Raw genomic sequence first — 26,725 nt, forward strand, 5'->3', positions numbered from 1 at the left:
TTCTTCTACAGTATATGGCACAAACAGAAAGCAATTTAAAATACTTAACATTACCATTATGTGATTGAACTGATTTGTAGTCAAGTATTGTACAGGACTGTGCTGCTGCAGTGTATGTGGCGTCCTTTTGTCCTTGTGCCAGATGTCAGGATGTGGTGTACAACTCATTAGGATGCCAACATGCCTCTCCACCGATTTTAAGACTTTTCACTAGGTGATTTTAAATCCAGCTGAACCTGTTTTGAAATGTAAAGGGGCTCTTAAGGTAACAGCATCTGCAGTATTGTAGTATTAATGGTAAAACAGCATCGAAAGTAATGATGCACAAACAGCAACAGCTATTTCCTCAATGAGTCATCAATCAGTGAGGGAATCCTGCTCCCTCCTTTTGACTGGGAACAACCTTCATTAGCACTGCTCAGTGTGTGCGGGCATGACTGTGTGCGTGCGTGTATTTTAACTACACCTCAGTGTCTGCATGTGTAGGTGTCTTTCTTGTCTTTTTGTCTATGTGTAGGTGTCTAGTTTGTCTTACTGTTTGTGTGTGTCAATAAAACTGGGTGCCCGTCAGTTTTTGTGTGCATATGTGTGCGTGCACATATTAGGGGAAGTCTGTTTTTTTTCTTCAGCGTTGTCTTTGTTGTCGATGTTGTTTATGCTGTACTCTGGCACAGGAAGAGAGAGAGAGAGGCACAGTGATAATCATAATAACACTCCGGAATAAGGAAGAAAAGAGAGATGAAGGAAGCAGGACGAGGAGGAGAAAGATGATGAAGAGGAGGAGGAGAAGAAGAAGGAAGAGAAGGAGGATGAGGGGAGCAGCTGGTTCTTGTTACTCTACTGCCCCCACACATCACTGCAGGAGCTATCAGAATATACCCTCCTGTAATTCCCACTGTATGGGTATTGGTGTGTGTGGGTATATATGTGTGTGTGTGTGTGCGCGTGTGTGTGTAGCACTGTTCAGTGCAGAGCTGTAAGTATTGCCAAGGGGATGAGGGCATATTTCAGGTCACAAACTAGCTACAGATTTAATTTGGAGAAGAACAACTTGATTATGTTCTCTCAGGCAAAAACGGCTCAGTGTAACTGAGATGACACAGGTGAACACACACACACACACACACACATCAGTGCATGGATAAAATGACACACAGATGTTCGCACGTGAGGTGGGTACCTCTGTCACGCTGGTAGTTTAGTCTGGCTCTTAGAGCTGTTGGCTTATGAATTTTGTAATATGAATCAATTATATCCACCTCCAAGATACAGTCTGACATCAGTTTTAGTTGCATTGTGGTCAAGTCTATATGCCTTACAATACACAGTACAGGTACATGCTCTTGTCAAGATTTACATTATTTGTGACATTCTTGCATTGTTAGCAAGAAAATGGAAAAGATAAATGCTTCACAGACATATGAGCTGAGAATTATATTCAAGGCCGACTTGATACCACATGGTGCTTTTTTCCTGGGAGGAAAGTGAATGTGGAGCACTTGTTTTTCATCTCTTTGAGGCACACGAGACTGGTTATGCTCCCATCTCTCGTGCTCACGTGGCTCTGCTGTCTATTTTTCATGTGTGCATCAATACAATTTTGCAGTTCAGAAAATGCTCATAAGATTAAGATGGCAATACATTATTTCTCAAATGTGTCCGTTTTTTTTTTTTTACTATTTATTTTGTCAACCTAGATTTGCTTTCATCCCACATGAAGAAGCTGAAGCTGAATTTTGTAAGGGTAATTTAGAAATAATTTTCTTTCAGTGGCTGTTTCATTTTATTTGAAACCTCAGAAGTATTACCTCAGAGGATGCCCCAGTCTTTTAAGGATAAATACTACACTGTGAATTTCAAAATACAATTTTGTGATAAGAACTGCCTGTCACACTTAGCCCTTTTCCACAAACACGGAACAGGTTCTGTTCCAGTTTGCGTGCATAGTTTTAAAGTGTTTTAGTTTTGTGGAAAGCCAGTTGCCAGCTCAAAAACAAACAAACTGAAAGGGAGGATGGAGAAGGCAACATTGGAGAAGGCAAATGAGAAATCATTTGAAAAAAAGATTGTGCAATGTTCTCCTTAAAAGTTGGTCAATTCTTGTTTCTTTTAATAAGAGAACAAATGCTTGGCAGGTGATCACAGTGATTGACCATCTTTCTACCACTTCTACTTTTCAGTTCAGTTGTGAATTGTGCTCCATTGATGGCACATCCTTGACTATAATGTTGAGTTACACTCAAAAGTGGTGGAAACGCGGGCTGGTTCACAGGATAGCACCAAGGTTCCAAGAATCCTGAAAGGAACTGGTTCAAAAGCCCAATATAATTTGGTGAAAAAGAGTAACTGTGGGCGAAGTGGGTTTGGTACAGATGTGCTCTTTGACCTTCCATTGTCCTGAGGTTGGCTGCTTCAGTGCAGCAGTGACCACTGCAGCAAGCGCTTAGGACAACAGGAAATGTGCTCTCACACACACACAACTAAAAACCCTGAATTCATTATTGGCAACTTCCTATCATCTTGTTTCTGGCTACAGATAAGCACAATACTATCAACAGTTTACTCTAACTTTCTTGGTAGAGGTTTGTCAGATTATTTAGCAATGCTGAATCGAGTAAAAACTCATTTGTACAGATTACCAATAGAAAAACAATAGTGTTTTAACAATACCTTTCTTTGCAAACCTTTTTTTTTAAATGTTAATATTTTTTAAACCAACCTCTTTAATTGCACTTTGGCTTACACAACATAATGCAACTGAGTCAGAACTCAAAAGGTCTGAAAATCCATCCAAGTCTTTTAATAGTAGGGAAAACCCTGCTATTTTATGGCATGATGTTGGTTAAAATGGTGGCATTCTTATGTAAAAAAAAATTGTGCGCGTAATCAAACTTGCGTGTAAACACAACGTGTGATAATGTTAAATATGACCTTCATAACTTCTGCCAAGCTCAATAAGTCAGTATTGTTATTATTGTGACACGCCAACATGTCAACACAAATTTCTGTTTTGTTTTGGCTAACTTGTTTGTTTGGCATCAAAATAATGGATGCCAGGGTGGCCTTGAGTTTGACAGAATCAATCCTTAACAACAATGTGGCCGAGCAAGGTGCTACACAGTAAATCCCACTTGCTCACTTAGAGTAAGCTGTCCTGGAAACCTGCATGACATAATTCCCAGAGATGTAAAATGACTATTCCAGTGCACCAAGCGTGGTGGGGAAGTTTCCAACCTCATCCAAATGGGCAAGGCTGACTGAGCAGACACACATTTTTTCAGCACCTCCTTGCTCACGGCACACATTCATTCACATGCAACAGCTACGCCGTGCAACACTCTTGCATGCTCAAGGGCATGTGACTGTTTTTCTTCCATTTACCTGCCTAGCTCTTCCCACAGGCTCTCAAGATTTGAACCAGCAACCCTCTGGTCACAAACTCACTTCTCAAACCTCTTGGCTTCTTCTACCCCATAAATATTCCTCATAATGTCCAAATAAAAAAGGACTTTATTAATCCTCAAGGGGGAAGACAGCAGCAGAGAAATTGCAATAAATGACAAATAAAAAAGAATAAATGTCTCTCTGATGCAAATGAAAGATTAGTAATTGCTTAGAATTTGCATATTTGAGACCACGAACTGACAGCATACAGATGTCATCACAAATCTCCTCACCCTGTGCAAGCACTGGTTTACAAAAAAATGCATGGTATGAGGAAGTCTACAACCACACATCCACTCACAAACAGCAATGCAAATTAGGACTAAGGATGACTAAGGATTTCTAAGCAAAAGATCTTGAATAACATCACGAGCACACTCAACAGGATAAATGTTGTTCAGTGTGACAGAGACACAGACACACTGCCCTCTGCTGGAAGCTACAGATGCCAAAAAACAGGTACACTACTGTAGGTTTATCGAAATATATAATTCTTCCTTTTCTCTTCGGGTACCGACTTCTAAAGCAATACAGTGTGAAAATTAGCAAAAGATTTACTTCTGCATCTATTTTAGAGTCAGTATAGGGAGTTAGTATAGTGCCCAGCTTAAATAAACAGAAAGGTTATCTCATTGAGGCTTTTCTGATCTTCCATTGCTCGGATAAAGAAATGTGCAGAGCAGAAGCGGCATTGAATTGAAGATAGCCGCCATGCCCTTTGACCTCCAGTTTCCCCTACATGTTTTCCCTGTGATACCCTCTATCTACACACGGACACACAGACACGCCACTCCACAGGAAATGTTTGTTGTCTTTAGATTTCCAAAAGCCCTTCTGGGGAAGCAATGCTGACACAGACACTTTTACCTTTCAAGTGAGTGAGTGAAATGGTCAAATCAGCAACATGGATCATCCTGCCTCCTCTGCTCTCGCTGTAAATCACTCTCTCTTAAAAGAGGACCTGACCCACTGGTTTACATGTTCAAACTTAATGTAAATTGGCACTAAGCCCATTCTTATGGCAAGATATTTGACAAATACTGCACTGATTAAGTCAGGACTACATTCATTTTTAACGAAATGCTATAACAGACACCATGGACATTAGTAAGTGGGTCATATTTCACTCTATCCTTAACTAAATGCCCAAATTATTGTAGATTAATAGTCATGGTAATTCTAATAATATTGGTAATAATAGTGCATGTGATACTCACTTTATCTGATGTGTGGTTAAAGAATTAATTTTGAAATCACTTCCCATCTCTTTTAGAGAAAATTATAATTTCCTGATGCTCATCATTCAGGATCCAGTCTGCAGAGGTGTTTCATTTTATTAGCCAAGAATACAGGCTCCTACTTTGTGCTATTAATATTACTACAAGAGTGCATGTCACCATTATGAAAACAGATTAAGCTACCTCATTTTGAAAAGAAGCCCTTGCTTGTAGACAACTGCTTTTGAAAAAAAATGTCACTCTGCAGCCAACGTTAAATTCTGTGCACTTTACAGATCACATTAAAAACGCTGCAATAAACTGCAAAGGGCACCTTGTTGTATCGTGCTCCGAGCAGGAAGACAGCAAAGACACAGTTAGTGGACAAACACTGGGTGGGATTTCCTCTACTCCTGACTGGCTCCAGCCTTGCATTGTCCTTTTTTAGATGCTGGCCAAGTGCCGCTTGCCAAGGAGAATAACAAAATGCGTCTGTCATGAAACCACACACGAACACACACAGATTCAAACAAAATGCTCCTTGCTCATGTTGACACTCTGAAATTGGACCCCAAATCATTTGTCAGTGTGCTAGTTTCGTAAACCACTACTAACAACATGATAATTTATACTTTTATTTTTTTATGACATACTTAAGGGCCATTTAAATAACGCTGGAATCATGTATATTTGAGCAGTAATGTAAAAAAAGAAAGAAAAAAAGACTATACTTTTTGCAATATCCCAAATTGTTGCTAAAGGATTAACGTGTCTGGGTGCAACTAATTATTCTGCAAATTACTTTATCGATTAATCATCTTGTACATAGTCAGATAACTGAAAATCTCCAGAATGCATGTTGACAGCTTCAAATGTCTTGCCATCAGTCCAAAACGCAAAAATTAACAGTTTATAACAATACAAAAAAGAGGGAAACAGAAAATCCTCACATAAGCCAGGCTGGAACAAGCAAATAGATACATTTTCTAATGTCCTCATTTCAAAAATACTTACATGATAATTACATTACAGTGTGAAGCCAATCAGACTACATGTTGATCATGTAAAAACCTTAACATAGATTTTAATCTGCAAATAACCAACTCAATGCACAATGCCTTGTCAGGAACCACATTAACTTAAGAACCAGGACACTGATGTAAAATATACCTTCTTACATTTCTTTAGACAACTACAATAAGCTGTTAGCAAGAAATGAAACCGACTTAATTTAATGCTGATGCCTCAACTGTATAGGACCTACATCAGCTGGAAGATTGGCTGTTTCTATACAGTTCTTCTTAATGTTGTCTCCAGGTTAAATCTTTTGTATTATTTCACTGGAAATTCAGCAATTTGTTTACACTTCTGTAGGAGAGTTGGCCAGTGGGTAGTACATCAGCCAGTCAAAGGAAGCAGGAGGAGACCTTTCTTTAGCAAAGCCTACTTTTTACAATATATTTTGTGGTTACGGCTGACATAGGGGGAGGACCAGCAAGGGCAAAAAGTTAATAATTGACAGAAGAACAACAAAAAAAAGAGCTAAAAAGACAGTAATAGAGCACCAGCAAAATGGAAACACTTCTGCTTTTGCCCACAAGGTTCCTTCTAGTTGCTTTGAAGAGTGATGGGGCTTCTGACTTAGTGAAACAATAAGCTCCTGCACTGACTTGTCACGGCAAACCAAAAGAGTATTTTATAGTCGTGTTGACATTCTTGCATTGACTGAAATCGTTTACGGGATCAAAATACAAAATCCTGTCAAAAACTGTGCTCCTTTCAAAATAAAACAATACGCAGTTCATGCAGCCTAAAACTACTTCACATCAACATTACGTCTTGACTGCGGGCACCAGATCAGCAATCAATCAATCAAAGGGTCTCAGAGGATTGGAGACATGGACGACGAGATTGTTGAAGTGGAACAGCATACAATCATTTATGGCATAACATATTGTTTTTATAAGGACAGATGGTCAGGTCAACAGATCTTCCACGTTGGAGAAGCAAAGTAAGCTGTTTGTTGTTGTTGTATACTTTAAAAACAGTTTATCACGGGATCTCGCGGTCCCCCGTACGTTCAAGATTATAACGTGTTCTCGTTATCTCGCGTGTATATGGCTGGCTCGCTACGCTGCCGTTACGCGCCCGGTCGGAACTGATGGCAGGCAGAGGAACGAGCAAAACAGCGGCGGAGTTGTTCCGCGCCTGGTGGAAATCCCCAGTAAGTGTTGATGTGTGTGTGTGTGTGTGTGTGTGTTTTTAAACATGATTAAAATTTTAAAATTAAAAAAAACACCAAAAAAGTCCCGAGCCGGATTTCGGGCACCGTGCTAGAGGTCTTCAAGCCCTGCATTTAAAACTGATTCGGGACCAACAAAGTGACTCTTGATTTAACACAAGCAGATTTACTTCATCCTATTGACATTGTGAATTTAAAAGGTAACTTCTCCAGATACAGCAGACTAGTGAATGATTTTTTATTAACAGGTTGACATTCACTCTAAGGACCAAGGTGACCTGAAGTGTCAGTTACTCTTCAGTTCATTTCAATGTCTCTGCTGTCGGCTGTATGTGTGGGATCCTGCTGCGCCTGTTCTCGTTTGTCAGTATGTACTGTGCTACCAGTCCAACACTGTATGAGCTGACAGTGAGTCACTGCAGCACATCAACCAAGACAACTACTGCAGTAGACATATGAATTAGTTGTTCAGATTTGGAACATTAAATGGCCTGAAAGAATGGTATAGTAGATTTGAGTAATACCCCCCAGGTACTCCTTAGTGTACTTAGTGAACAGTCACAGCCAATTAAATGAACACTGTACTGTAACCAGTAGAACAGGTTTTTTAAACTGAGGTAGTTTTACCTGTGTTTTAGCCACATGCTTAACAAGCACGACTGTAGAAACTATAAAATGTACCTTTTAAATGAAGCCTCATACATGCATTTTGGCCTTACAGTCATTCATTTGGTCTAATCCCAACCTTTTGCCTACATCCAAACTTCTGGGTTTGTGAAAATACATTATGAATTCTGAATTTGATACGTTGTGCATTTTTTACAGTTTAAACAGCATCCAAACTTCTTTTTGGAACTGGAGCTGTATATGCTATAAATTACATTTTGGACAGAGTCTATACTGGTGTTTAAAACAAAAAAATTGACCAATAGCTGATGAAGATACAGATGTTATGTTTTACCCATTTTGAGCCAGGAAAACAATTCAGGAAATCTTGTTAAAGTTTTAAAGGACTGTTTTATCCAAGTCCTAACACAAATAACATCCCAGTCTTTAATTGGTCAGGGGTTTTTTATGCTAACAAAATAACTGTTATTCTTGTCTTAATTTAGCTATTAGTGTAGCTAGACAATATGATTATTTTTTATCCAATTGATTGATTGTTGAGGTCATTAATGAAATGAAAATACCAAATATCTCGTGGCAGCACCTTGAGTGTGATGATGGCCGTCTTTTTCCTTTCTTTGTGAACTGTTTACATTTGCATTTCTGCAGTGCTGCCAAGACAACCAAGCTAAAGCTGAAATGGCTTTAGGTTCTGATTTTTTACATTTCAAAGGTTTATTAAATTATTTAGTTAAGAAAGAGTGATAGATAAACATAAACATGACCGATTTGCTTCTTATTATTTCACACTGACTTTTTACTTCAGATCCCCAAAGTCATATTATGTGCACCTTCACATGTATAAACCTAAAGTTTTTATTATGCCTATACCAGCTTAACCCAGACATCATGATGTATTTGTTTAACAAGGCAAATAAAGTGCTTCTAAAAGCGACTGAGGGAGCAGGAAGCTAAGTGAGTCACTGTGTCTGAGCTGATTGATTAATGTCTTCACCAGTAGCTACTTGATTCCACAGCAGCCTCGCTAGACAGCGAATAATGAATGACACTTGACAAACGATTAACACCATTCCCACAAGTCCATGAACACACCACTAACTGTTATTTAAGATGGTCAGAGAAGGTAGAGAAGGTACAGTAAGGTGTATATATATATATATATATATATATATATATATATATATATATATGGACAAATTATTTAATAGTGAATATAGTCAGGGACCTTGGGTGAGCTAATACCCTATTGTGAGTTTAGTCAGAAAAACAGTTTTTTCCAAGGTACATTTTGTAAGACTTGATTCTCTCAGGTTGGAAAGCATTTTGAAAAATGAAAAGGTTCTTTGTAACTCAGTGAATGCACATGCCTGTAATATTTCCTGGCCTCAGTGTTCAATTATGTTGCCGAGTTACTCCAAAATGCCGAGCCAAATGTGTCCTTTCATTAAAAACCATCTACAAAATTAAATAATTGTGGTATGCAACTAATAATTATTTTTTATATGAATCTGCTAATTATTTTCTTGATTAATCAATTATATGTCGCACATGCAAAGACATATTCCTCCAAGTTTTTTGTATTAATTCATCTAATTAATTAATCTGATTCAACAGTAATTCAATAGTTTAGACCGTAGGGCATACTAAACCAGAGATAGTCACAACTTCACACTTCAGTCTGTACTGCATGTTTCAGGACAAAAATACAAATCATTCTAGAACTACTAGTCCCTGAGGGAAACATTAAAAATGTGTCCTTTTTACGATTACATACAATATTTAGGAGTCATAGTATCTGCACACGTCAAAGTCAAGTTACACACAGGTTTTACTGTAATAAGTGTTAAGATACTGTGGTGCACTGTGTTCTGCACAGAGTATCAGTTAACAGCGAATTCCATTAAAAAATGTAATGAACCATTAACAGCCCATATGGTTTGACCTTACACTATTTTTTATGTGTACTGTACAGTACTAACATGGTCATGGTGTATTCTCCTGAGTAGGTCAACATGTAGAACATGGCGTTAACAGCGTCAGAGATAGAAGCTCTACTCCCACCGGAACAAAACAACATGTATGCACTCTCAAGTCCACAAGGAGCTCAGGATGAAAGTGCCAACCAAATGGCATATAAAAAAGAGGTAATCCTAGTTAAGACACACAGTTACACAATACACACTGGACAATATAGAGAAAAAAAAGCACTTGTTCGGGGAAAATTCAAGGTCACAGGAATACAGATTTTTTTTAAACAAGGCTCTGAACTTTGCAAGAAGTCAGGACTATAAAGCCTCTATACTGCAACATCCAATTAAAAATACAAGATAAGGCAAAGTAAGGTCCAAAAGGCTAATAGTGTGCCTTTCTGTAAAGTGTTCCAATTACAAGCACCTTGATTTCATTTTGATGCGGGAACTAAGTAGTAAAAGGGAAAAAAGTCTACAGTTTGAGGTATTTCTGACTGTTTTTATGTCATATATGAAAAAGGTTTCTGTGATACTTTATTTTGATCTAAATTGTTTGTATTTATACATTCATGTGAATGTATATATATTTATATTCCATTTATTGTATTGATACAATGTTTTTATGTGTATTAAGTTAAATAAATGCATGTCACCATGTTACATAAACATGATCTCAATAATGACTAAAATAATAATGATTATGATTTTTTGCCATAAATGAGCAACCCTAGCATTTAATCAAAGAAAATACTGAAATGTCCTTCACTCTTCAAATGTCTTCTTTAGCCTTATAAACACTGATAATTACCTGATTGAACTTGAATGATTTATTGATTATGAAAATCGTTCTTTTCTGTGCCAGTAATAATTAACTGATTAATAATTTTGCCACAGATTGCTACACAGAATCAGTTTGTCAGGTACATATAGAAACTTAAATAAAAATGTATTATTTTATAGATTTTTAGATAAACATATAGATAGATGTCCAACTCATCCATACTTACATCTGTATCTTTTGATGCACTTGCACTTGATCTTCTCATTACCTCTCTTCTACAGTGTCAATACGGTATTTTTGTCACCTTATATTAAGGTGACACTGCATACTATTAGACACTGCACTTGCTTAATATATTATTATAATCTACTATAAACCCTTATTTTACAGTTTCATATGTTCTAAGGGGCTCTAAAATGTAAATGTGAGCCTGCAAACACTGGAAACCATGACGTTTTCAGGATGCCACATTTCATTGTTTGCTCAATTTAAAGCTGCTTGTTTACATGTGTTTTGGCACCAGTGACACTGTTTACTCTACTTGTGTGTTCAACATTCCTCCATCCATATATAATGAATTCTACTATAGTCCTCACATATCTCCTGGCACATCACACATGTCTTGGGTGACAGCCTGCAAGGATGTCAGTGCAATGCTTTTAAGAAATGTGTGAACCAACCACAGGGTATGCAAAGACGTTCAAATCTGCAATTTGCCTTTGTATTTTTATTTACATTCTGTAATAAAATGTTCACTTTGAACAATTTGCTCTTTGTCTGTCATATCTGCTGTCTGAGACAGTTGTTTGTAGACTACCAATTTCCAGTACTTAAAAGTGCTAATAAATGACGGTGACAGTTGGGATGTATTGGCCAAAACACTGCTAAGCTACTCAAACTACATAATGGAGGCTGTTTCTCAAGTCTTGTTTCCACTCTGCCTAATTTTCGCCTTTAGTAAATTGGCCCTCCTCTGGTGCCGTTTGTGTGTCCCATTTAATTAAGAAGACTCTCTCTCTCCATCTGTGTTTATCTCTCTATCTCTCTTACTCCTTCTCATTCTCTCACACACACAGTCACACTGTTAAAATAATCACCTAAGTCATTTTTTGTCAAAATTGGGTTTTTGTTGCCTAAATCTTCTCATGATGCCGGCCACCTATGGTAAAATCGCCTACATCCTGAGTTGATCTGATCATGTGATTTTACCCCTATAAGATAATCTCTTCTTTGACAATTTGCCACATTCATAGGCATCAGATAAGAACCCAGCAAATAAAGAGATTGTTTAGTTATCAGTTTAGTTTATCAGTGTTTTATTGTTGACACTAATATTAGTAACACTTTACTCTAAGGTGTCTACATAAGAGTGACATGAGCGTGTCATAAACATTACATGGGATGTGTCATGAACATTAATGACACTTTGAAGTAACATTAATGCTCATGATACTTCCCTGATATGTCATGTTTCTGACAGGCTTGTGTGACGCTTATGTAGACACCTTCAAAATAAAGTGTTACCAAATCTTGCTTAAGTCACAAAGGCATGTTCAAAAAATTGCCATAAACATAACATAAGTTACATAATTTACACACAGTGTTATTACTATGCCAATAGCCATTCTTTGTTACATCCTTTTTGAGTGAAATGATTAATACATTTCATATGTTACACTTTTGGTTGAAAGTTGTTTGTGTTTCCTCCCAAACTTGAAAAAATTAGTTAGGTGATTATTTTAACAGGGTGACGATATGCACAGTATGCAGTTTAGCTAACTCTGTAGGCAGTTAGCTAACTTATACCTTCCGTTATGCCACGACAGGTACCAGTTAGAGTAATATTGAATTATTTTTGGACAGAATTGAGAAAAAAAAAATACAGTTCTCACATTATAAACTCAAATTAACCATACATGTCACAGTGTACAGTTTACATGTTGAAAAAACGTTAGGAAGAACTTAAATGCTCCTTACCTCTAGTAAATCGGTTAACTGACACCCCCATCACTTCTCCATCGTTCTTAACAGTTTTCATAGCGTCCCCGGTGTCCAGATAACGTCTGAATATCTTCTCACCGGCTTTTCTTTAGTAGTTCACAGGGAACAGAGGATAAGAGAAGTTTCGCTTTCGTCCGGTAGCTGCATTTACAAAAAAGAAAAAAGTCACGATAGTATCATCAAGTAATCAACGGTCATCAGGTGTTACTGACAGCACGCGCCCGCCGAGTGCCTGAACCAGCGACCCCGCCCACCGCTCGATCCAGGCACGAGACCACTGATTTGTCCAAATCACAAATCAGCTGCCACAAAGTGTCCAATGTAACAGCAAGCTGAGAGGATGCTTTGAGAATAGTTTCCATTGGAAGTGACACCTGCACCAGATACAGATGCTGCGCATCTCTGTATACAGTCATGGAGAAAATTATTAGACCACCCTTTTTTTCTTCAATTTATTTTTCATTTTAATGCCTGAAACAACTAAAGGTACTTTTTTTTTGGACAAATATAATGCTAACAACAAAATAGCTCATAAGAGTTTCATTTAAGGGTTGATACCTAGCCATTTTCCATGGTTTTCTTGATAATGCATTTAGTTACCAAGAAAACCATGGAAAATGGCTAGATATCAGTTCTAAATTAAACTCTTATGAGCTATTTTTGTTGTTATCATTATATTTGACTGTAGAAGTGAAATATGGATATAACACATGAAGAAAATCTCTCACTGACTTCTGATGGACTTAGGAGAAAATTGTATAAATCTAAATTAAACTGATGCTTCAAAGGTTGTTGTTTTTTAATCATATTTGTAAACATCAAGGTAAATCAGACATCTTTTTTAGTCAATGATAAATTGGGAATTGGGATCCTCTCCTGTCACTTTCATTTTTTTGATAAACAAGCTCTATATAATTGTTTTAAAGCACCCTAGCACGTTATTTACATTCAAAGCCCACCTGAATTAGGGCCGTAAATATATTTTTTGACTTGTGACCGCCAGATAAAACGCAATGTCAGAATTGCCAATCTTCCTTGCTTGTTCAACCAGTTATGACAATTTTTCATTATTTCAACAAAAATTTCTAAGCAAATAATTTCTGGATTTCTCAAAAAAGTAAGAGCAAATATGAGAAGAAAGTCTGAAAGTCTGAAGTCTGGTTTGGTAGAAGTAGTTTTGTGTCTGCTGTGATATCCTGTTAATCATCTTGTGACCCGTTTTATTAGGGCCACGGGGCAATCGCAAAAGCCCCGAGCACTATTGTTACACTGTGGATTTTTTCTTCTTCCTCTTCCGGACACAATTTCGTCCCGCTACTTGAAGAGTTGCAGGACAAATTATATATCAAATGTGCGGTTTGATCGGGATCGGTGTGCTATTACTATTACAGGCCACAAATTCCACTATACAGAAATAATGTATACATAGAAACGTAGAAAAGCATATTTAACAGTTTTTCAGATTGCTCTTACAAAGCTATTTCTTCATTTTTCTTCACAAAAAACATAGCTGTTCAGGAAGAACTCGGGACGCTCACAGTGAAGTGGGATCAATGATAGTTATTATGGTTTTGCCAAAAATGCTTTTTGTTCGAGGCTGGAAATTCCACCTCTGCTGTCACTGTTCTGGAAAAATTGACAGCTGCAGTTAATTCTGTTGATTGCTCTGCTCTGATTGCCTTTGATGTGATTACAGTTACAGATACACGCACGCATGCACGCTCCTCCAGATTTTATATATATATGTATATATATATACACACACACACACACACACACACACACACATTTTGAGGTTGAAGGGCATAGGTTGCTGTCTAAATAAATACTTGAAAAGGAATGCTTGTTGTAGGTGTGCTCCTTGTATATAATATGGCATCATAACATTACTAGTATTAATTGTTTGCAATCTCTGAAGAATCTCATCATAGTGTACACACACCGGCAGTAGCCCCCGTGGCCCTTTCAGAATTTCCCCAGAGGAAATTTTCTAGTTTCTTTTACATCCCCTTGTGAGTGCCATTGACTCCAATCGGAAAGAACTGGTTTAACCACTACAAAGACAAATAAGGAAAAACATAATGCAACTTGTAATAACTATATGGTTAAACTTCTACAGATGAAGCCTTTTGTGTTTATTTTAAGCAAACTATTAAAAAAGAGCACAACAAAATCAAGCCTAATGCAGCTACATTAAAACCTCATATGATATTAAATATGAATACTTCGAAGGGGTAAAATAGGACCCGACTGGGCTGCAGAAGTTTCTTGTGAAACGATCTGGGTGATGCCATCTTTCAGACCCCTTTTCACCTGTACTGTGGAGAACTGATACTCGCCTGCAGCTGTAACACTGGAACATTGTACTACTACAACTACTAGAGTTGGAGTTGGAGTTGGAGTTGGACCAACAACTTTAGGCAAGTAGTTTTATGATCCTTTGTGGGAAACATACCACATTTTCCAAAGAATCAAGATTATTAGCCAGGTATTGTATGAGGTATATACTGTAAGTAGCATATGTTCACCATCTGTGATTTTTGTTTTTTAAAAATGCACTAATATTGCAATGTAACCATCCATTATTATGGAGGCCAGCTGTCCAGATCATGCTGTTTTCAAGCTGCATCTCCTGTTATCAGCTGGGAGGCTGTGGCAGGTAAGTTTGGATACTCACTGTTGTTCTTTAAATATTGTATGCCAGGAACCCCCAGGTAGATGTGCTTTAAACAGCACACACTTTAACGAATGTTATATCAAATGTTGTAGCGAACACTATATGATCAAACATTTATTTGTATCTGTAGGCGGGAGTCTGCACTTTGATCATAGCAGTCATGCTGCACTCTGCAACATTTTCATTTTTCTTACAATTTGGAATAAAAAATAATATCAAAGCTCTTTTTGTTTTAATGGACTCAAATTGAAGCTCCAGCTGCTGCATCAACATCGCAATACTGCAGTAATGACAAAATCAGGTTTTTATCATCTAAAAATAGCAACAATCAGTGGTCTCATGTCCACGTGAAATTTTGAGAAACTTATTCATGCCTTCATCTCCAGCAGTGTGCAATGCACTGTTTTTGATCTTCTCAAAAAGACAACTACAACATTTTTGACTGCTGCTGCTACAATAACGAGAATCAAGACAGCCGAGGACATTACACAAGCTCTGAGTTAGTTATAGAATAGATTTTAAAGTGCTTCTTCTCGTTTATGAATCACATAACAGCCAAAGGCAAAAACATATTTTTGATATGTTTGAAGAATATAAACCCAGTTGGTCCCTTAGATCTCAAGGAAACAGTTTTTTGTGCCTCCAGTCAGAAAAACCCAGGACCACCTCATCATGCACCCCAACATTAGCCACTTTCAAGTCCAAATTTCAAATAATCTAATTTTCCCATGCCTTTGATTATGATTTTTCCACTGCACTTTTTGTTTATTTACTTTTTATATATTTTCTAATGCATATATGTGTCGTATGTATAGTCCAGATTGCAACTCAAATTAGCTTGATGCTAACTGGATAAGTATATATCTATATAGCAGTGTGAAAGTTAAGAAAGGTCCACTTACTTATTTTTCTGGACTTCAACTACATGGTCTTCCTCTCCAGAAAGAGTTTGAGGAGATAATTAAGTTTTGTTTGTTTTTTTGTAAATTTTATTTATGCAAAGTTTTGGCACATATATGTACAGACACATACAATACAAGAAAGATAGAAGAAACCCAACAAAAAAAATAAATAAATAAATAAAAGTGAAAAAACAGATCAAACAAAACAGAACCAACAGACAGCCAGCCACCACTTAATCATTAACGTAAAAAGAAAATGTGCACAAAAACATGTTGGTCCAACCAAATGCCCCCAAATGTTCGCTCATATGAAAAAGCGCCAGAGATTGAGTCCAGGAGGCCCGAGCCAGAGGGGAGCAGCAAGTCTCACAACCTGGATACATATCAAGAAAAAATAAATAAATAAAAATGATGTATATATATATATATCAGAAGCCTGCTGGGCATCTAGTGAGATAACGGCCGAGTGGGGGTAACTTTGTTGAATACATCAAATTTAGCAAACACCTTGTGTTTGAGAAGGAAAACCTGTCGGGAATAAAACCTGATTGATCGGTATGAATTAACGTGCCAATATATTTGTTCAAGCGGTTGGTCAGGAAGGAGATAATTAAGTTGGCATCATATGACCCCTGCTGAGGACTCTAGGAAAAAACTCAGTTATAGACCCTTGAGTGACTTCCTTTTGTCACTTGTCATTTGTTATAGGAGTATACACTGAAACACTGTCTTGACACAAGTATAAAAATATTTAAATGAGGGCTTTACTGTCATTTTTTAAACCCTAACCCAAAGTTTGGGATGTGTATGTATTTACCACTGTGCAAAAAAAAAAAACAGTCTATTAACTTATATTATATAAATGGTCTAAAATCTAATAAGAAACCACCTCAGCAGGCAATTCTTTTTTATCTGATGGTTAAATAAGGCAAAAGGTTACTGAATCGTAGCATAAACCAGACATCTAAAGCTCATGAACCCAAAAGGGACTGAAATCCATATTTTCGCACTATAAGAAATTCACTAATGCCTGGAAGCAGATTAGCATTCCTCCTTCCCTGCCTGCAGTGATTTCCTTTTCATTTCTGTGCCATATCAATGCTTCACATCTCCCCTCCATGTGTTTCACCTCTCTCTGAGCTGGAGAGAATCCCCCCCTGCTCCTCTGCTCTCCCTAATAAGCCAGAGCGAGATTCCTTGGCTGACAGCTGTTCCAGATGGCATTATTACTCTGCGGTTTCACAGTCAGCTGGCTCAGGATCCACCACCAGCGGAGGTGGCTGTCCCTCGGCCTTACCCACGCGTCAACATCAACACCAACATATGGTGGCAGTGTTATGTAATACTTTATCTGTGGGTTGATGTGTTACAGTGATCACCCAACAAGTTCACCCTCTTTCTCTTAATTTTTGTGCTGGTTCAATTTGATCAAAGCTGGGTTCAAGGACTGTGCTTTCATTAATGTACATTAGGACTGGGTCAGTCCCACTGCATAATCTTACATTTCTACCAATATTAAATGTTTTTTTCTGTGTGTTTCTCATGTTTAGAGACATAAATGTTACAATTTTACTTTAAGTTAAATCTTTTTGAAATTCTGTTTTTCCAAATTTGCATCTTTTATTGCACAACTGAGGATGATCTCTCTTTGAACAGCCTCTATAATATTAATTAAAAATATAACAATTATAATCAATTATTTGCAGATGCATTTTCAATGTATCATGTGAAAATGGGTCACTCGTACTGATGAAACCACAGAGAATTATTACCCAACTCTGCCTGCACCCTCAGCTCTGCAGGGTATTTTTTAATAGTTTGTTTCAGCTCATTGTTTTGTTTTTCTGGCCCACAAATGTACTGTTTTGGTAAATTCTTATTGGTCTCACAGTGTACTTTTCGACTGCTTTGGGCAGCTGTTTTTAGTGATTAAAGTGCTGATAAAAAGAAGTGTATTCCACCTGTTGGGTCATGAACTGTAGCTGCTGTTGTGAGACATTGCATGTGGCACAGACCTGTTTGATTAAACTGGATTTGACTTTCCATCATCTCTAGTGTAAAGTGATCAGCGTATATTCAGACTGGCGCCTTACAAGATGCAACTGAGATGGAGTAAATTGTGTATTTCTGCACGTGTGCCAGAAACAGGGGTGACTGAGTGTGTGTTCTATCTGGATGTGGGCGTCATCGTATGCCAGGACCCTTCATAAACCCCTCTTTGAATGGCCAACTCTTCGTTGAATCCGATCCCTCCGTCGCACCCAACACATGCTCAAGCGCCAACCTTCCCTCCCACCCACCCATCAACACCAAACATACGCACGCATTCACGATCCATATGGCACATGCGGACATACACAAAACACACATATTAACAAATTCACACATGCTCGGGTGCACACATTTGCTGCAGTGTGTGTGCACTGATTAGCTCATGCATGTACACAGCACACACATGCACATCAGAATATACATCTGTAAGCCACACACACATACACACACACACACACAAGCACACTTACAAATACACACACACAGACGTCACACTCCTCAGTTGGGGCTTACTCTATTGGCTAGTCTTAACTGCTTTGTAGTATTTTTAGGCCTGTTATTCTGGGGCCTGTCCTGGCAGGCCACTGGGAGGGTATATAAGCCTCCCCTGCAACTGGGGACCACTGAGAACACACAGTGGAAACATCTTTGTCCGAGACTCCAGCAAACATCCAGCAGGCATTTTAAATCCTCTCAGGGTGAGTAAAAGCCTCAGCGACTTTTAGGGATGTACTGTTAGACGTACCTAGGCTGGATGTACCTACAGTTACTTTTGTGAATGCAAAGCTGACATAAATATGTAGTTTTTATATTATGAACATTAAAAAAAGTATTAGTGATACTGTATGATTTGGTAGGCTGGGGATAAGTGATTATGTGGAAAAATAAGATTTTATTTTATAAATGGGCTTTACTCCAACATGAGTGATGATACCTCAGGATATCCTTCGGGACTTTCACTTTAGTCGCACTCCAGGAAGGTGAGAGGTCAGGGTCAGCTGCAGCATAGTGTCCACGGAGCTGATAGGACTTAGTGGCCCGCTGAAGGACACTTGAGCTGGCAGTTATTTGCCAACGCAGGGCTTCAGCCCGGGTCATCTGGTTGAAGGACGGTCAGTGTCTCCACTGTGCCACCCTGCTGCTCCTTAAAAATAATAAGTAAGTTATCAACAGAAGTTTCAGACAAAATATGTTCACTAATGTGTTCACATATGTTGCTCATTTTAAATACATGTTGAATACAGCCATCAATCTGCAGGTTCATCACACACAGGAAGTTATAAGGTCATACTAATCTGGTGAACGCTTTGACTTTCTTTGCGCTGTTAGCCGTGACAGTGACTAATGATTCCAACCTTTGCGTTCATTTCTGGTCATGAATAGACATGATATAATTGCCAATTCATCACTGTCTTACACGGAATGTACTGTATAGAATATACCTCCTGCTTAACTCAGTGCTGCATGTGCAGTAGTGCTATGGATATTTCCCACAGCAGCTCTGGAGTCTCATTTTTAAAAAAAACAATTGAACACATTACTGAAGCCCTACCTGCTCACAGGATTAGCTAAAAATACCTTACAGAAAATGGCTTCTGTCTTTTGAATAGTATCTACCTTCTCTTTGGTTAGGACGCCATGCTTCCAGCATAATGTCAGCGAAAGTTGCAATTCAGAAGTTCTCCTTCCCCTTCTCCTGTGCCGCACCACTTTCTCAGCAAGATGAGGTGACCCAGAAGGGATGTATACAGGTGAAGGCCCTGGAGCTTCATGACCTCCAGGAGAATCAAATTTTAAGTGAAGCAAGCCCTGTTGTAATGGGAGCTCTGGTACATAATAAGAACCAAGCCCAAGGGAGTCCAAAGCCTTCTGCTGGGGGAAACAAAGCAGTTGCCCAGGTCCTGGTCTGTGCTGAAGTTTCCCAGAGTGCTGTGGTCTCCAGGCAGAGTGTGTCTGAGAAGCTGGCGGTTGAGAGCGAAGATCAGCGTCCTGCGGCGAAGAGACAGCTTTCATCAGAGAGCGCAGCCAGGACCATCACCGTGGTGAAGAAGAGCGCAGTGAGGAAGGAGGTGGAGGAACACAGGCACCTGAAACCAAAAGCTCACCTGGGACAGAGAGCGACACCATGCTCTGTGGCCGTGGGGAAGAGGAGGCGTCGAAAGGACCTCTTCACCAACTGCGACGTCTTCCATAGGGTTGATTCACACGTCATCAGGGCGGGAGCAGAGGTGACGGCATTTATACACTACATCCTGGTGTGACATACAGGTCCATCTCAATAAATTAAGAATATAATAGAAAAGTTTATTTATGTCAGTAATTCAATTCAAAAAGTGGAAATAACACATTATACAGATCCATTGCACACAGAATGAAACATTTCATGTCTTAATTTATTTAATTGTTTCTAATTATAATGATTATGGCTTACATTTAATGAAGACCTAAAATTCAGTGTCTCAAAAAAAAATATTACAAAAAAATATATATTTAAAAAAGTATGTTTAATATGGAAATGTTGGCCTCTGAAAAGTATGTCCATCTATATGCACTTAATACTTGGTTGGGGCTATTTGACTTGAACTACTGGAAATATACTTTTCTATTGACTATGGACCATGGACGTATTTATTGAGATGCACCTATGGCATAGGAAGTCGTAACATTTATACTGTTGCCAGCCAAATTGCAAATCTTCCATTTACATAGACTGAATATTAAACCCCTACAGTGACAAACATAAGTCCATGCCTCACATGTTAAGATACACAGAGTTTATAGAACAGTTAATCATCTAACTCTTCCATACCTACAATCTCAATGAGAAAATAGAACTAGCTGGGTTAGCCTGACCAAGGAATCTTAATAAGAGAATCTTTTCAGCAGGAACCAAATCTAACCAAAAATACTAAAAACAAAGCCAGGACAAAGATGGGCCTTTGTGTTCCTGAGATCCGGAGAAGCATTGAGGAATGAAAACGGCTACTCATCCACTGCAATAAAACCATTACAAATACCACAGCTCTCAGGCAGCGCTGGCATCCTTGAGCATAGATGGTAGCTTGGTTTGTTCAATAGACTGAATGACATTGAAAGACTCTAGCAAATAGAATGATGCTGTAAGATGATAAAAGAGAAAAAACAACTGCGGCAATGGTTTATATAAGGTCTTTGATGCTGTGAAAAGATAAAAACTACATCTTTGGAATAGATACCTATTTTAATTAATTAATTAATTAATTAATTAATTACAGGACTAATAACCTATAATAACATGTTTTATCTAAAAGTGAATGTCTTATGTGTGTGTGTTGCAGCTGAAGGAAAAGTGTGTGTATAATGTGAAGACAATAGTACAAAGCATCACACAAGGAGCCAGAAATGAGCTGGAGAGGCTTCGTGCAATCTGGGTCTGGCTTTGCCACAACATCGGTGGGTATTTTACTGAACTATATATACTTGCATATAAATCCTAATGTTCTGTAATGTAGCACATTATGAGAATATTTAGAATAGGTCATCTATTCATGTTGAAGAGCAGGTGTTATATTCTCTCCTTATTTTGGAATAAAAGGAATGTTGTCTTCATAGAGTATGATGTGAGTGGGTACCTCGGCCGCTCGGAGAAGCTGAGCTCCCCAGAGGAGGTGATAGCGGCCGGTCGGGGTGTGTGCTGTGGCTACTCCAGCCTCTGCTCAGAGATGTGCAGGTAAGAACAACAAAATAAAAACTGTTAGTCTGTAAGTGCACAAAAAATACCCACCCCTCTAGTGATCAGAGATTTTACCCGAAGAGGCTGAAATTTGTCGAGATAAAGTATGTTTGTGTGAAATTAAAATCGTGGAGATGATGTCTTTAAATAAAAAAAGAAAGACACTAATGATGTCCTCGATGTGTTTGAGTAAAGCCACAGATAATGGCACAATGGAAAAATATTAAAATGCTCAAAAGACATTGTTATGCCTCATTGATTTTTTCCTCAAAAGATATGCTAAATGAAAAAAAACACAGCCATATCGACTGAGTATATACAGAGAAAACATATTGCAAAAAAAGATTTCATACTGCAGAGTTTTTCAGTTATCTAGTAGTTAGTGCACACTCAGAAGTAAGTGCTCATTCTTCACCCATTCTTCCATCCAGCCACTCATTATTGTGCTGCTTTCTGAATCCTTGGTCCCCTCTGAGTTCAAACTGCGAGACATTTCAAGTATAAATAATGTGCGCTGAATTGATTATATTTAAAACCTACTACAAAAAAAAAGAAAAACCTTGAACTTTCGTTTAAGGACATGGCATTGAAAACAAAAGGCAGTGAGCTTGCTCTGTTTTTTGTTTACAGAGAGGTGGGCATCGAGTGCCAAGAAGTGCCAGGCCACAGCAAAGGGGTCGGGTACCTTCAGGGCCAGAGCCTCAAGAATGTGAAATCTGATCACCTGTGGAACTCTGTGCTTCTGGGGGGACAGTGGTTCCTATTGGACGCTTGTTGGGGAGCAGGACGAGTAGATGTGGAACATGAAAGCTTTGTTAAAAGGTTTGTGAAAACGTTTCCACTACAGTCACCGTGCAGTGGTAATGTAGTTTTGTTTCTCAGGCCAAACTAGAAATTAAAAAGTAAAATCTTAGAATTTTGTTTACAGCATAAATTTCCACCAAAGCCCCACAGCACTGCAATCGTGACAAGCTTGCGTTTGGTCTTTTGCTTATTATCATACACACGGAACAAGCAGCGAGTTGAGTCTCAAACCAGTCTGCTGTCTCCATCTGTTGCCTCCAAGGTTCGATGATTTCTATTTCCTAACGGACCCAGAGGAGTTCATAGATTCACACTTCCCCGATGAGGAGAAATGGCAGCTCCTGGACACGCCCATCCCCCTGGAGGAGTTCGAGAGGAGAGTCTTCAAGACCTCAGCCTTCTTCACCATGGGGCTTCGGCTAATTCAGCCTCATCACTGTCATCTTGTCACAGGTCTGTCCTCAGTTCTGTTAATTTTACATGGAGGGTGCAAATATATTAATTGTCCACAATTATAGTTAGTATTTGCTTTTTTGAAATTCATTCAGGTAATTACATTTGAATTGTGCCTGAATTGTGTATCAATCTTCATTTTTCATTCAAGAGAAGTTTCCTTAAGTTCTGATTTCCTTCTCAGCTGATGGTGAGGCAAACGTGTCCCTTGGCTTCTCGAGGCCAACAACTTTTACCTATGAGATCACACAGCACCAGGACCTTCTTCATTGCGGAGCTCCAGAGCAGAAAGAGTCCAGCAACTCATCCTTTGGCCTCCTAACGGTTTCACATCGGAGCATGAAGCTGCAGCTCCTGCCGCCTGCGAGTGGTGTGTATGATGTGAAGGTGTTTGCCAGACCTGAAACTGCCACCTCAGCTCTGATTTGGGTCTGCTCCTTCATGGTCGAGTGCCCCATCCCCAGAGCCATGGAGGAGATCCCAGAGAACCCCTTCCTGTCCTGGGGCCTGCAGCCTGTTGCAGGATCTCTGGGCGTCACAGGCAGCAGCCAGGGCAGCAAGGCAGCCGAGGTGGAAGATGGTGTCTTTGAGTTGGTATTGAAGACGTCCAGGCCTCTGATGGTGCTGTGTGAACTAGTTCACCCAGAGCTGGAAGGTGCTGTAGCCAAGCGCTGCCTAGCTACTCAGATTCAACCGGATGTCCTGACCTGCCACATCCTGTGTCCTACGCGTGGCTTCTACCGGCTGTCAGTATTTGTGCGGGATTACGAGAAAACAGAAGTCAGGTTCCAGAATGCTGGAAACTTCCTGTTGCACTGCAAAGGGAAGGTGGTCAGTATGGAAGAGCTCTTCCCTCCTAGTCTGAGCTCAGTGTGTGGGCCGGGGACCCGCACATCAGAGGCGGGCCTTTCCAAATTCAGCCACACGACAGCACTAGTGAGTACCCAGCAAGGCAAGTGTAACATTACCTTCCACAACCATCGAGACCTCGAGCTTCACACCATGCTGAGCAGAGAGGAGAACAAGACAGCAGCCATCCCGCTTTCACGGCACCTCTTCTGCACATACACAGACAGCAAGGTGACGGTGAGCGTCAGCCTACCTGATGCCGGGGTGTATCGGCTAGGCCTGTATGCTAAGATCACCCCTGGTGGAGATTTCAGCCCCATGTGTGACTTTGTTCTGAAGAACAGCTGCGATCAGCCCGGGCCTCCGTTCCCCTGCGTCTACGCAGCCTGGAGGAAAGGCTTCGTGCTCTTTGAGCCTCGTGTGGGCCTGCTGGAGCCCCTTTCATGGGTCCGCTTCAGGGTGAGGGTCCCCGGGGCCCAGAGGGTGAGTGTGATGGGAGAGACACGAACTGATCTAAAACTGAATAAGAGCCGAGTGTGGGAGGGTGACGTTTTCACTGGAAACAGTCTCCAACTAGTGAAACTGGCTGCTACATCGGGGGAATCCACTGACATGGCTGTTTTGATGACCTTTGACATCAAGCAGCTGGAGAGAGAAGTGTGAAAAAAAGGCTGGTGGAGAACAGATGGATAGTTCTCTGAACATAGCTGTTAACTGCCTAATGAAGTTATTTGATATAGACTCGTGCAAATCAGACTGGGGTAGAAAACATTTGCAAATAATTCAAACTGTGAGACATAAACATTCAAGTTTACCTGCATCAACAGAACACAGATAGTCATAAAAAGGTGTATAAAAATTGAATTTGAAATATGCTCCTGTGAATGTGTAAACTTTGTAGCAATGAAGTGATACAAATGCAATACTAGACTTACCTGGCAATCGTTTGATTTTTTTTTTTTTCCTGAAACCTATTATCTGATCCAGGTAGTATTTAGTACAAAATGGTGCTCAGCTGTGATATCATACTGATCAAGAGTGCATTTGTGCATTGTTATTATGTTTTAAGAAGTAAAACCTGCATTATGAAATGATGGTTGTCAAAAAGTGTGCAATAAATATATACTGTGAAAACAATATCCATATCTGGACTAATCCTTTACCCTCCCAAAGTCAGTTAAGTTCTCACAATAACATTATTAATAATGTAATAGAGGCAATGATCTCATAGTAAATATCAATGATTTCAACATTTGTTAATTGAAAGTAGTACTTTAAATTGTTAAATTTTGGTAATTCTGGTGGTAGCCTAACAGTTAATGTGCCTAAACTTATAGTATGTATTAACTTACATATAGAACTAGGACTGCAACAATATAATACAATACTGTACAATATTTGCCTCAAAATGTAGCGGAGTAGAAGTATAAAGTTACATAAAATGTACATTAAAGTACCTCAAAATTGTACTTAAAGTCCAGTACTTGAGTAAATGTACATAGTTACTTTCCACCATTGCTACCTGCCTCTTCTAACTTATACATATCAGTTAAGAGTCCTCCTTCAGACACTGTATGAGGATTAAAGGGATAGTTTGTGCATTATTATACAAAACTTGGTACAATTATTGTCAATGCCCTCCTAAGGATAACCCTTTAAGGTTTTATTGATCGGCCCCTAGGTGGCACTGTGGTGGCAGTCTAATTTTAATATTTGGTACCGTGGCCACACTATAACACTTAAGGCAATTAAATTCATAGGGGTGGTATAGACTGGCCCCTGTAAAGCACACACCCCGACGGCAACCTCTCATTGAAAAATAAAAACTCAGTCAACCAAATAGTAAAGTGGTCTAGCAGACTGATTGGTGAGCCACAGCTCAACGTGGAGACCTTGTTCACAAAACAATTACAGCGCATTACTGGTTCAATTTTAAATGAGAGTTCCCATCCATTGCACACAGAGTTTCAGCTCCTCCCCTCTGGGCGTAGGTTTACAATCCCTAAGTGTAGAACAAAAAGACACAAAAACAGTTTTGTCCCTGCTATGCTTTGCACAGGTGTTTATTTATTGTTGCTTTTATGTATGCATTTATTATTTCTATATATACATTTTAACCTTTACCTATCATTTGAAAGATGTAGTTTGCAGTGTTGTTGAACCTTATTTTGTTTGTATTTTCTATGTTTGTTATTTAACCTAGCCTTACTGATGAGGTAAGCCTACATTACTTTTAGCTAGGTGTGCATAATAAAATGGCAACTGAGTGTATGTCACGTTTTACAACATGAATTCAAACTTCTTGTCCCATGCAGCCGGAAAACCCAAACCCAGGGGACAGTTTATGTTGGAGTCAAGGCTGGTGCCACCTTCCTTTCCATCCCACCAAAACATGCAACATATTGGCTTATTAGTTTCAGTTTAAAAGAAAAAAAATACTCCCCCACAATCCCAGTTATATAATAAAAGTGAACAGATCCAGCACTATACAGTGCACTATTGTTACAGTGACCTGGGCCCACTCTGTAGGATTTGGCAGACGCCAGTGAGAGTGATGAGTGTTTACATGTGGCTGTCATAATAGCCCACAAATAGCCTCGGCTCACTGCCTCAGTAAAAATACAATAGAGGGGGGGGAAGAAAAAGGGCGGTTAACGCTAGAAGCGATATGGTAAGTGTGCTTTAAGTGTGTTAAGTGTATCTGGGCGGGGGGTCTTGCCTTGAGTCGCTGGGGAGAAACTGGCGGCACGTTGGTGGCAGGAGGGAGGCCGAGGAAACTCTGATGTCAGAGGTGAGCCATGTGGAGGGCTGTATCTGCCTGGCAACAATACAAGGACAGACACACACACACACACACACACACACACACACACACACACACACACACACACACACACACACACACACACACACACACACACACTCCATCTTCCTTTCTTTTAAACACACACAGCATGAGGAAATGGAGGGCTAAAACTGTGTGTGCAGGATTCC

At 39.2% G+C, this 26,725-nt stretch overlaps 2 protein-coding genes across 3 annotated transcripts in view; one reads left to right on the forward strand and one right to left on the reverse strand.

Moving 5' to 3' along the window:
* slc4a11 (solute carrier family 4 member 11) overlaps nucleotides 1-12,500 on the reverse strand; it is a 131,227-nt gene extending 118,727 nt beyond the window's left edge. For both annotated transcript variants that reach the window (XM_059352896.1, XM_059352894.1), the window contains exon 1: nucleotides 12,259-12,500. In XM_059352896.1, coding sequence (XP_059208879.1) covers nucleotides 12,259-12,319 — 61 coding nt within the window. In that variant the 5' untranslated portion in view covers nucleotides 12,320-12,500. The remainder of the gene's footprint in view (nucleotides 1-12,258) is intronic.
* A 6,993-nt stretch (nucleotides 12,501-19,493) lies between these two features.
* Nucleotides 19,494-24,394, forward strand: ky (kyphoscoliosis peptidase). The gene is made up of 6 exons (XM_059353529.1): nucleotides 19,494-20,141; nucleotides 21,231-21,345; nucleotides 21,505-21,622; nucleotides 22,256-22,447; nucleotides 22,692-22,882; nucleotides 23,067-24,394. Exons 1-6 carry the CDS (start codon nucleotides 19,566-19,568, stop codon nucleotides 24,392-24,394), a joined length of 2,520 nt encoding a protein of 839 aa, XP_059209512.1. The 5' UTR covers nucleotides 19,494-19,565.
* The last annotated feature ends 2,331 nt before the right edge of the window (nucleotides 24,395-26,725 follow it).

This window comes from Centropristis striata, chromosome 16, assembly GCF_030273125.1.
Source record: "Centropristis striata isolate RG_2023a ecotype Rhode Island chromosome 16, C.striata_1.0, whole genome shotgun sequence".
Classification (NCBI taxonomy): domain Eukaryota; kingdom Metazoa; phylum Chordata; class Actinopteri; order Perciformes; family Serranidae; genus Centropristis; species Centropristis striata.

Excerpts from the sequence above, each read along its gene's own strand:
- ky (XM_059353529.1), top strand. The coding sequence starts at position 19,566 with ATGTCAGCGAAAGTTGCAATTCAGAAGTTCTCCTTCCCCTTCTCCTGT. Across the intron at positions 22,448-22,691 it reads CATGAAAGCTTTGTTAAAAG|GTTCGATGATTTCTATTTCC; the intron begins GTTTGTGAAAAC and ends GTTGCCTCCAAG. Across the intron at positions 22,883-23,066 it reads TCACTGTCATCTTGTCACAG|CTGATGGTGAGGCAAACGTG; the intron begins GTCTGTCCTCAG and ends TTTCCTTCTCAG.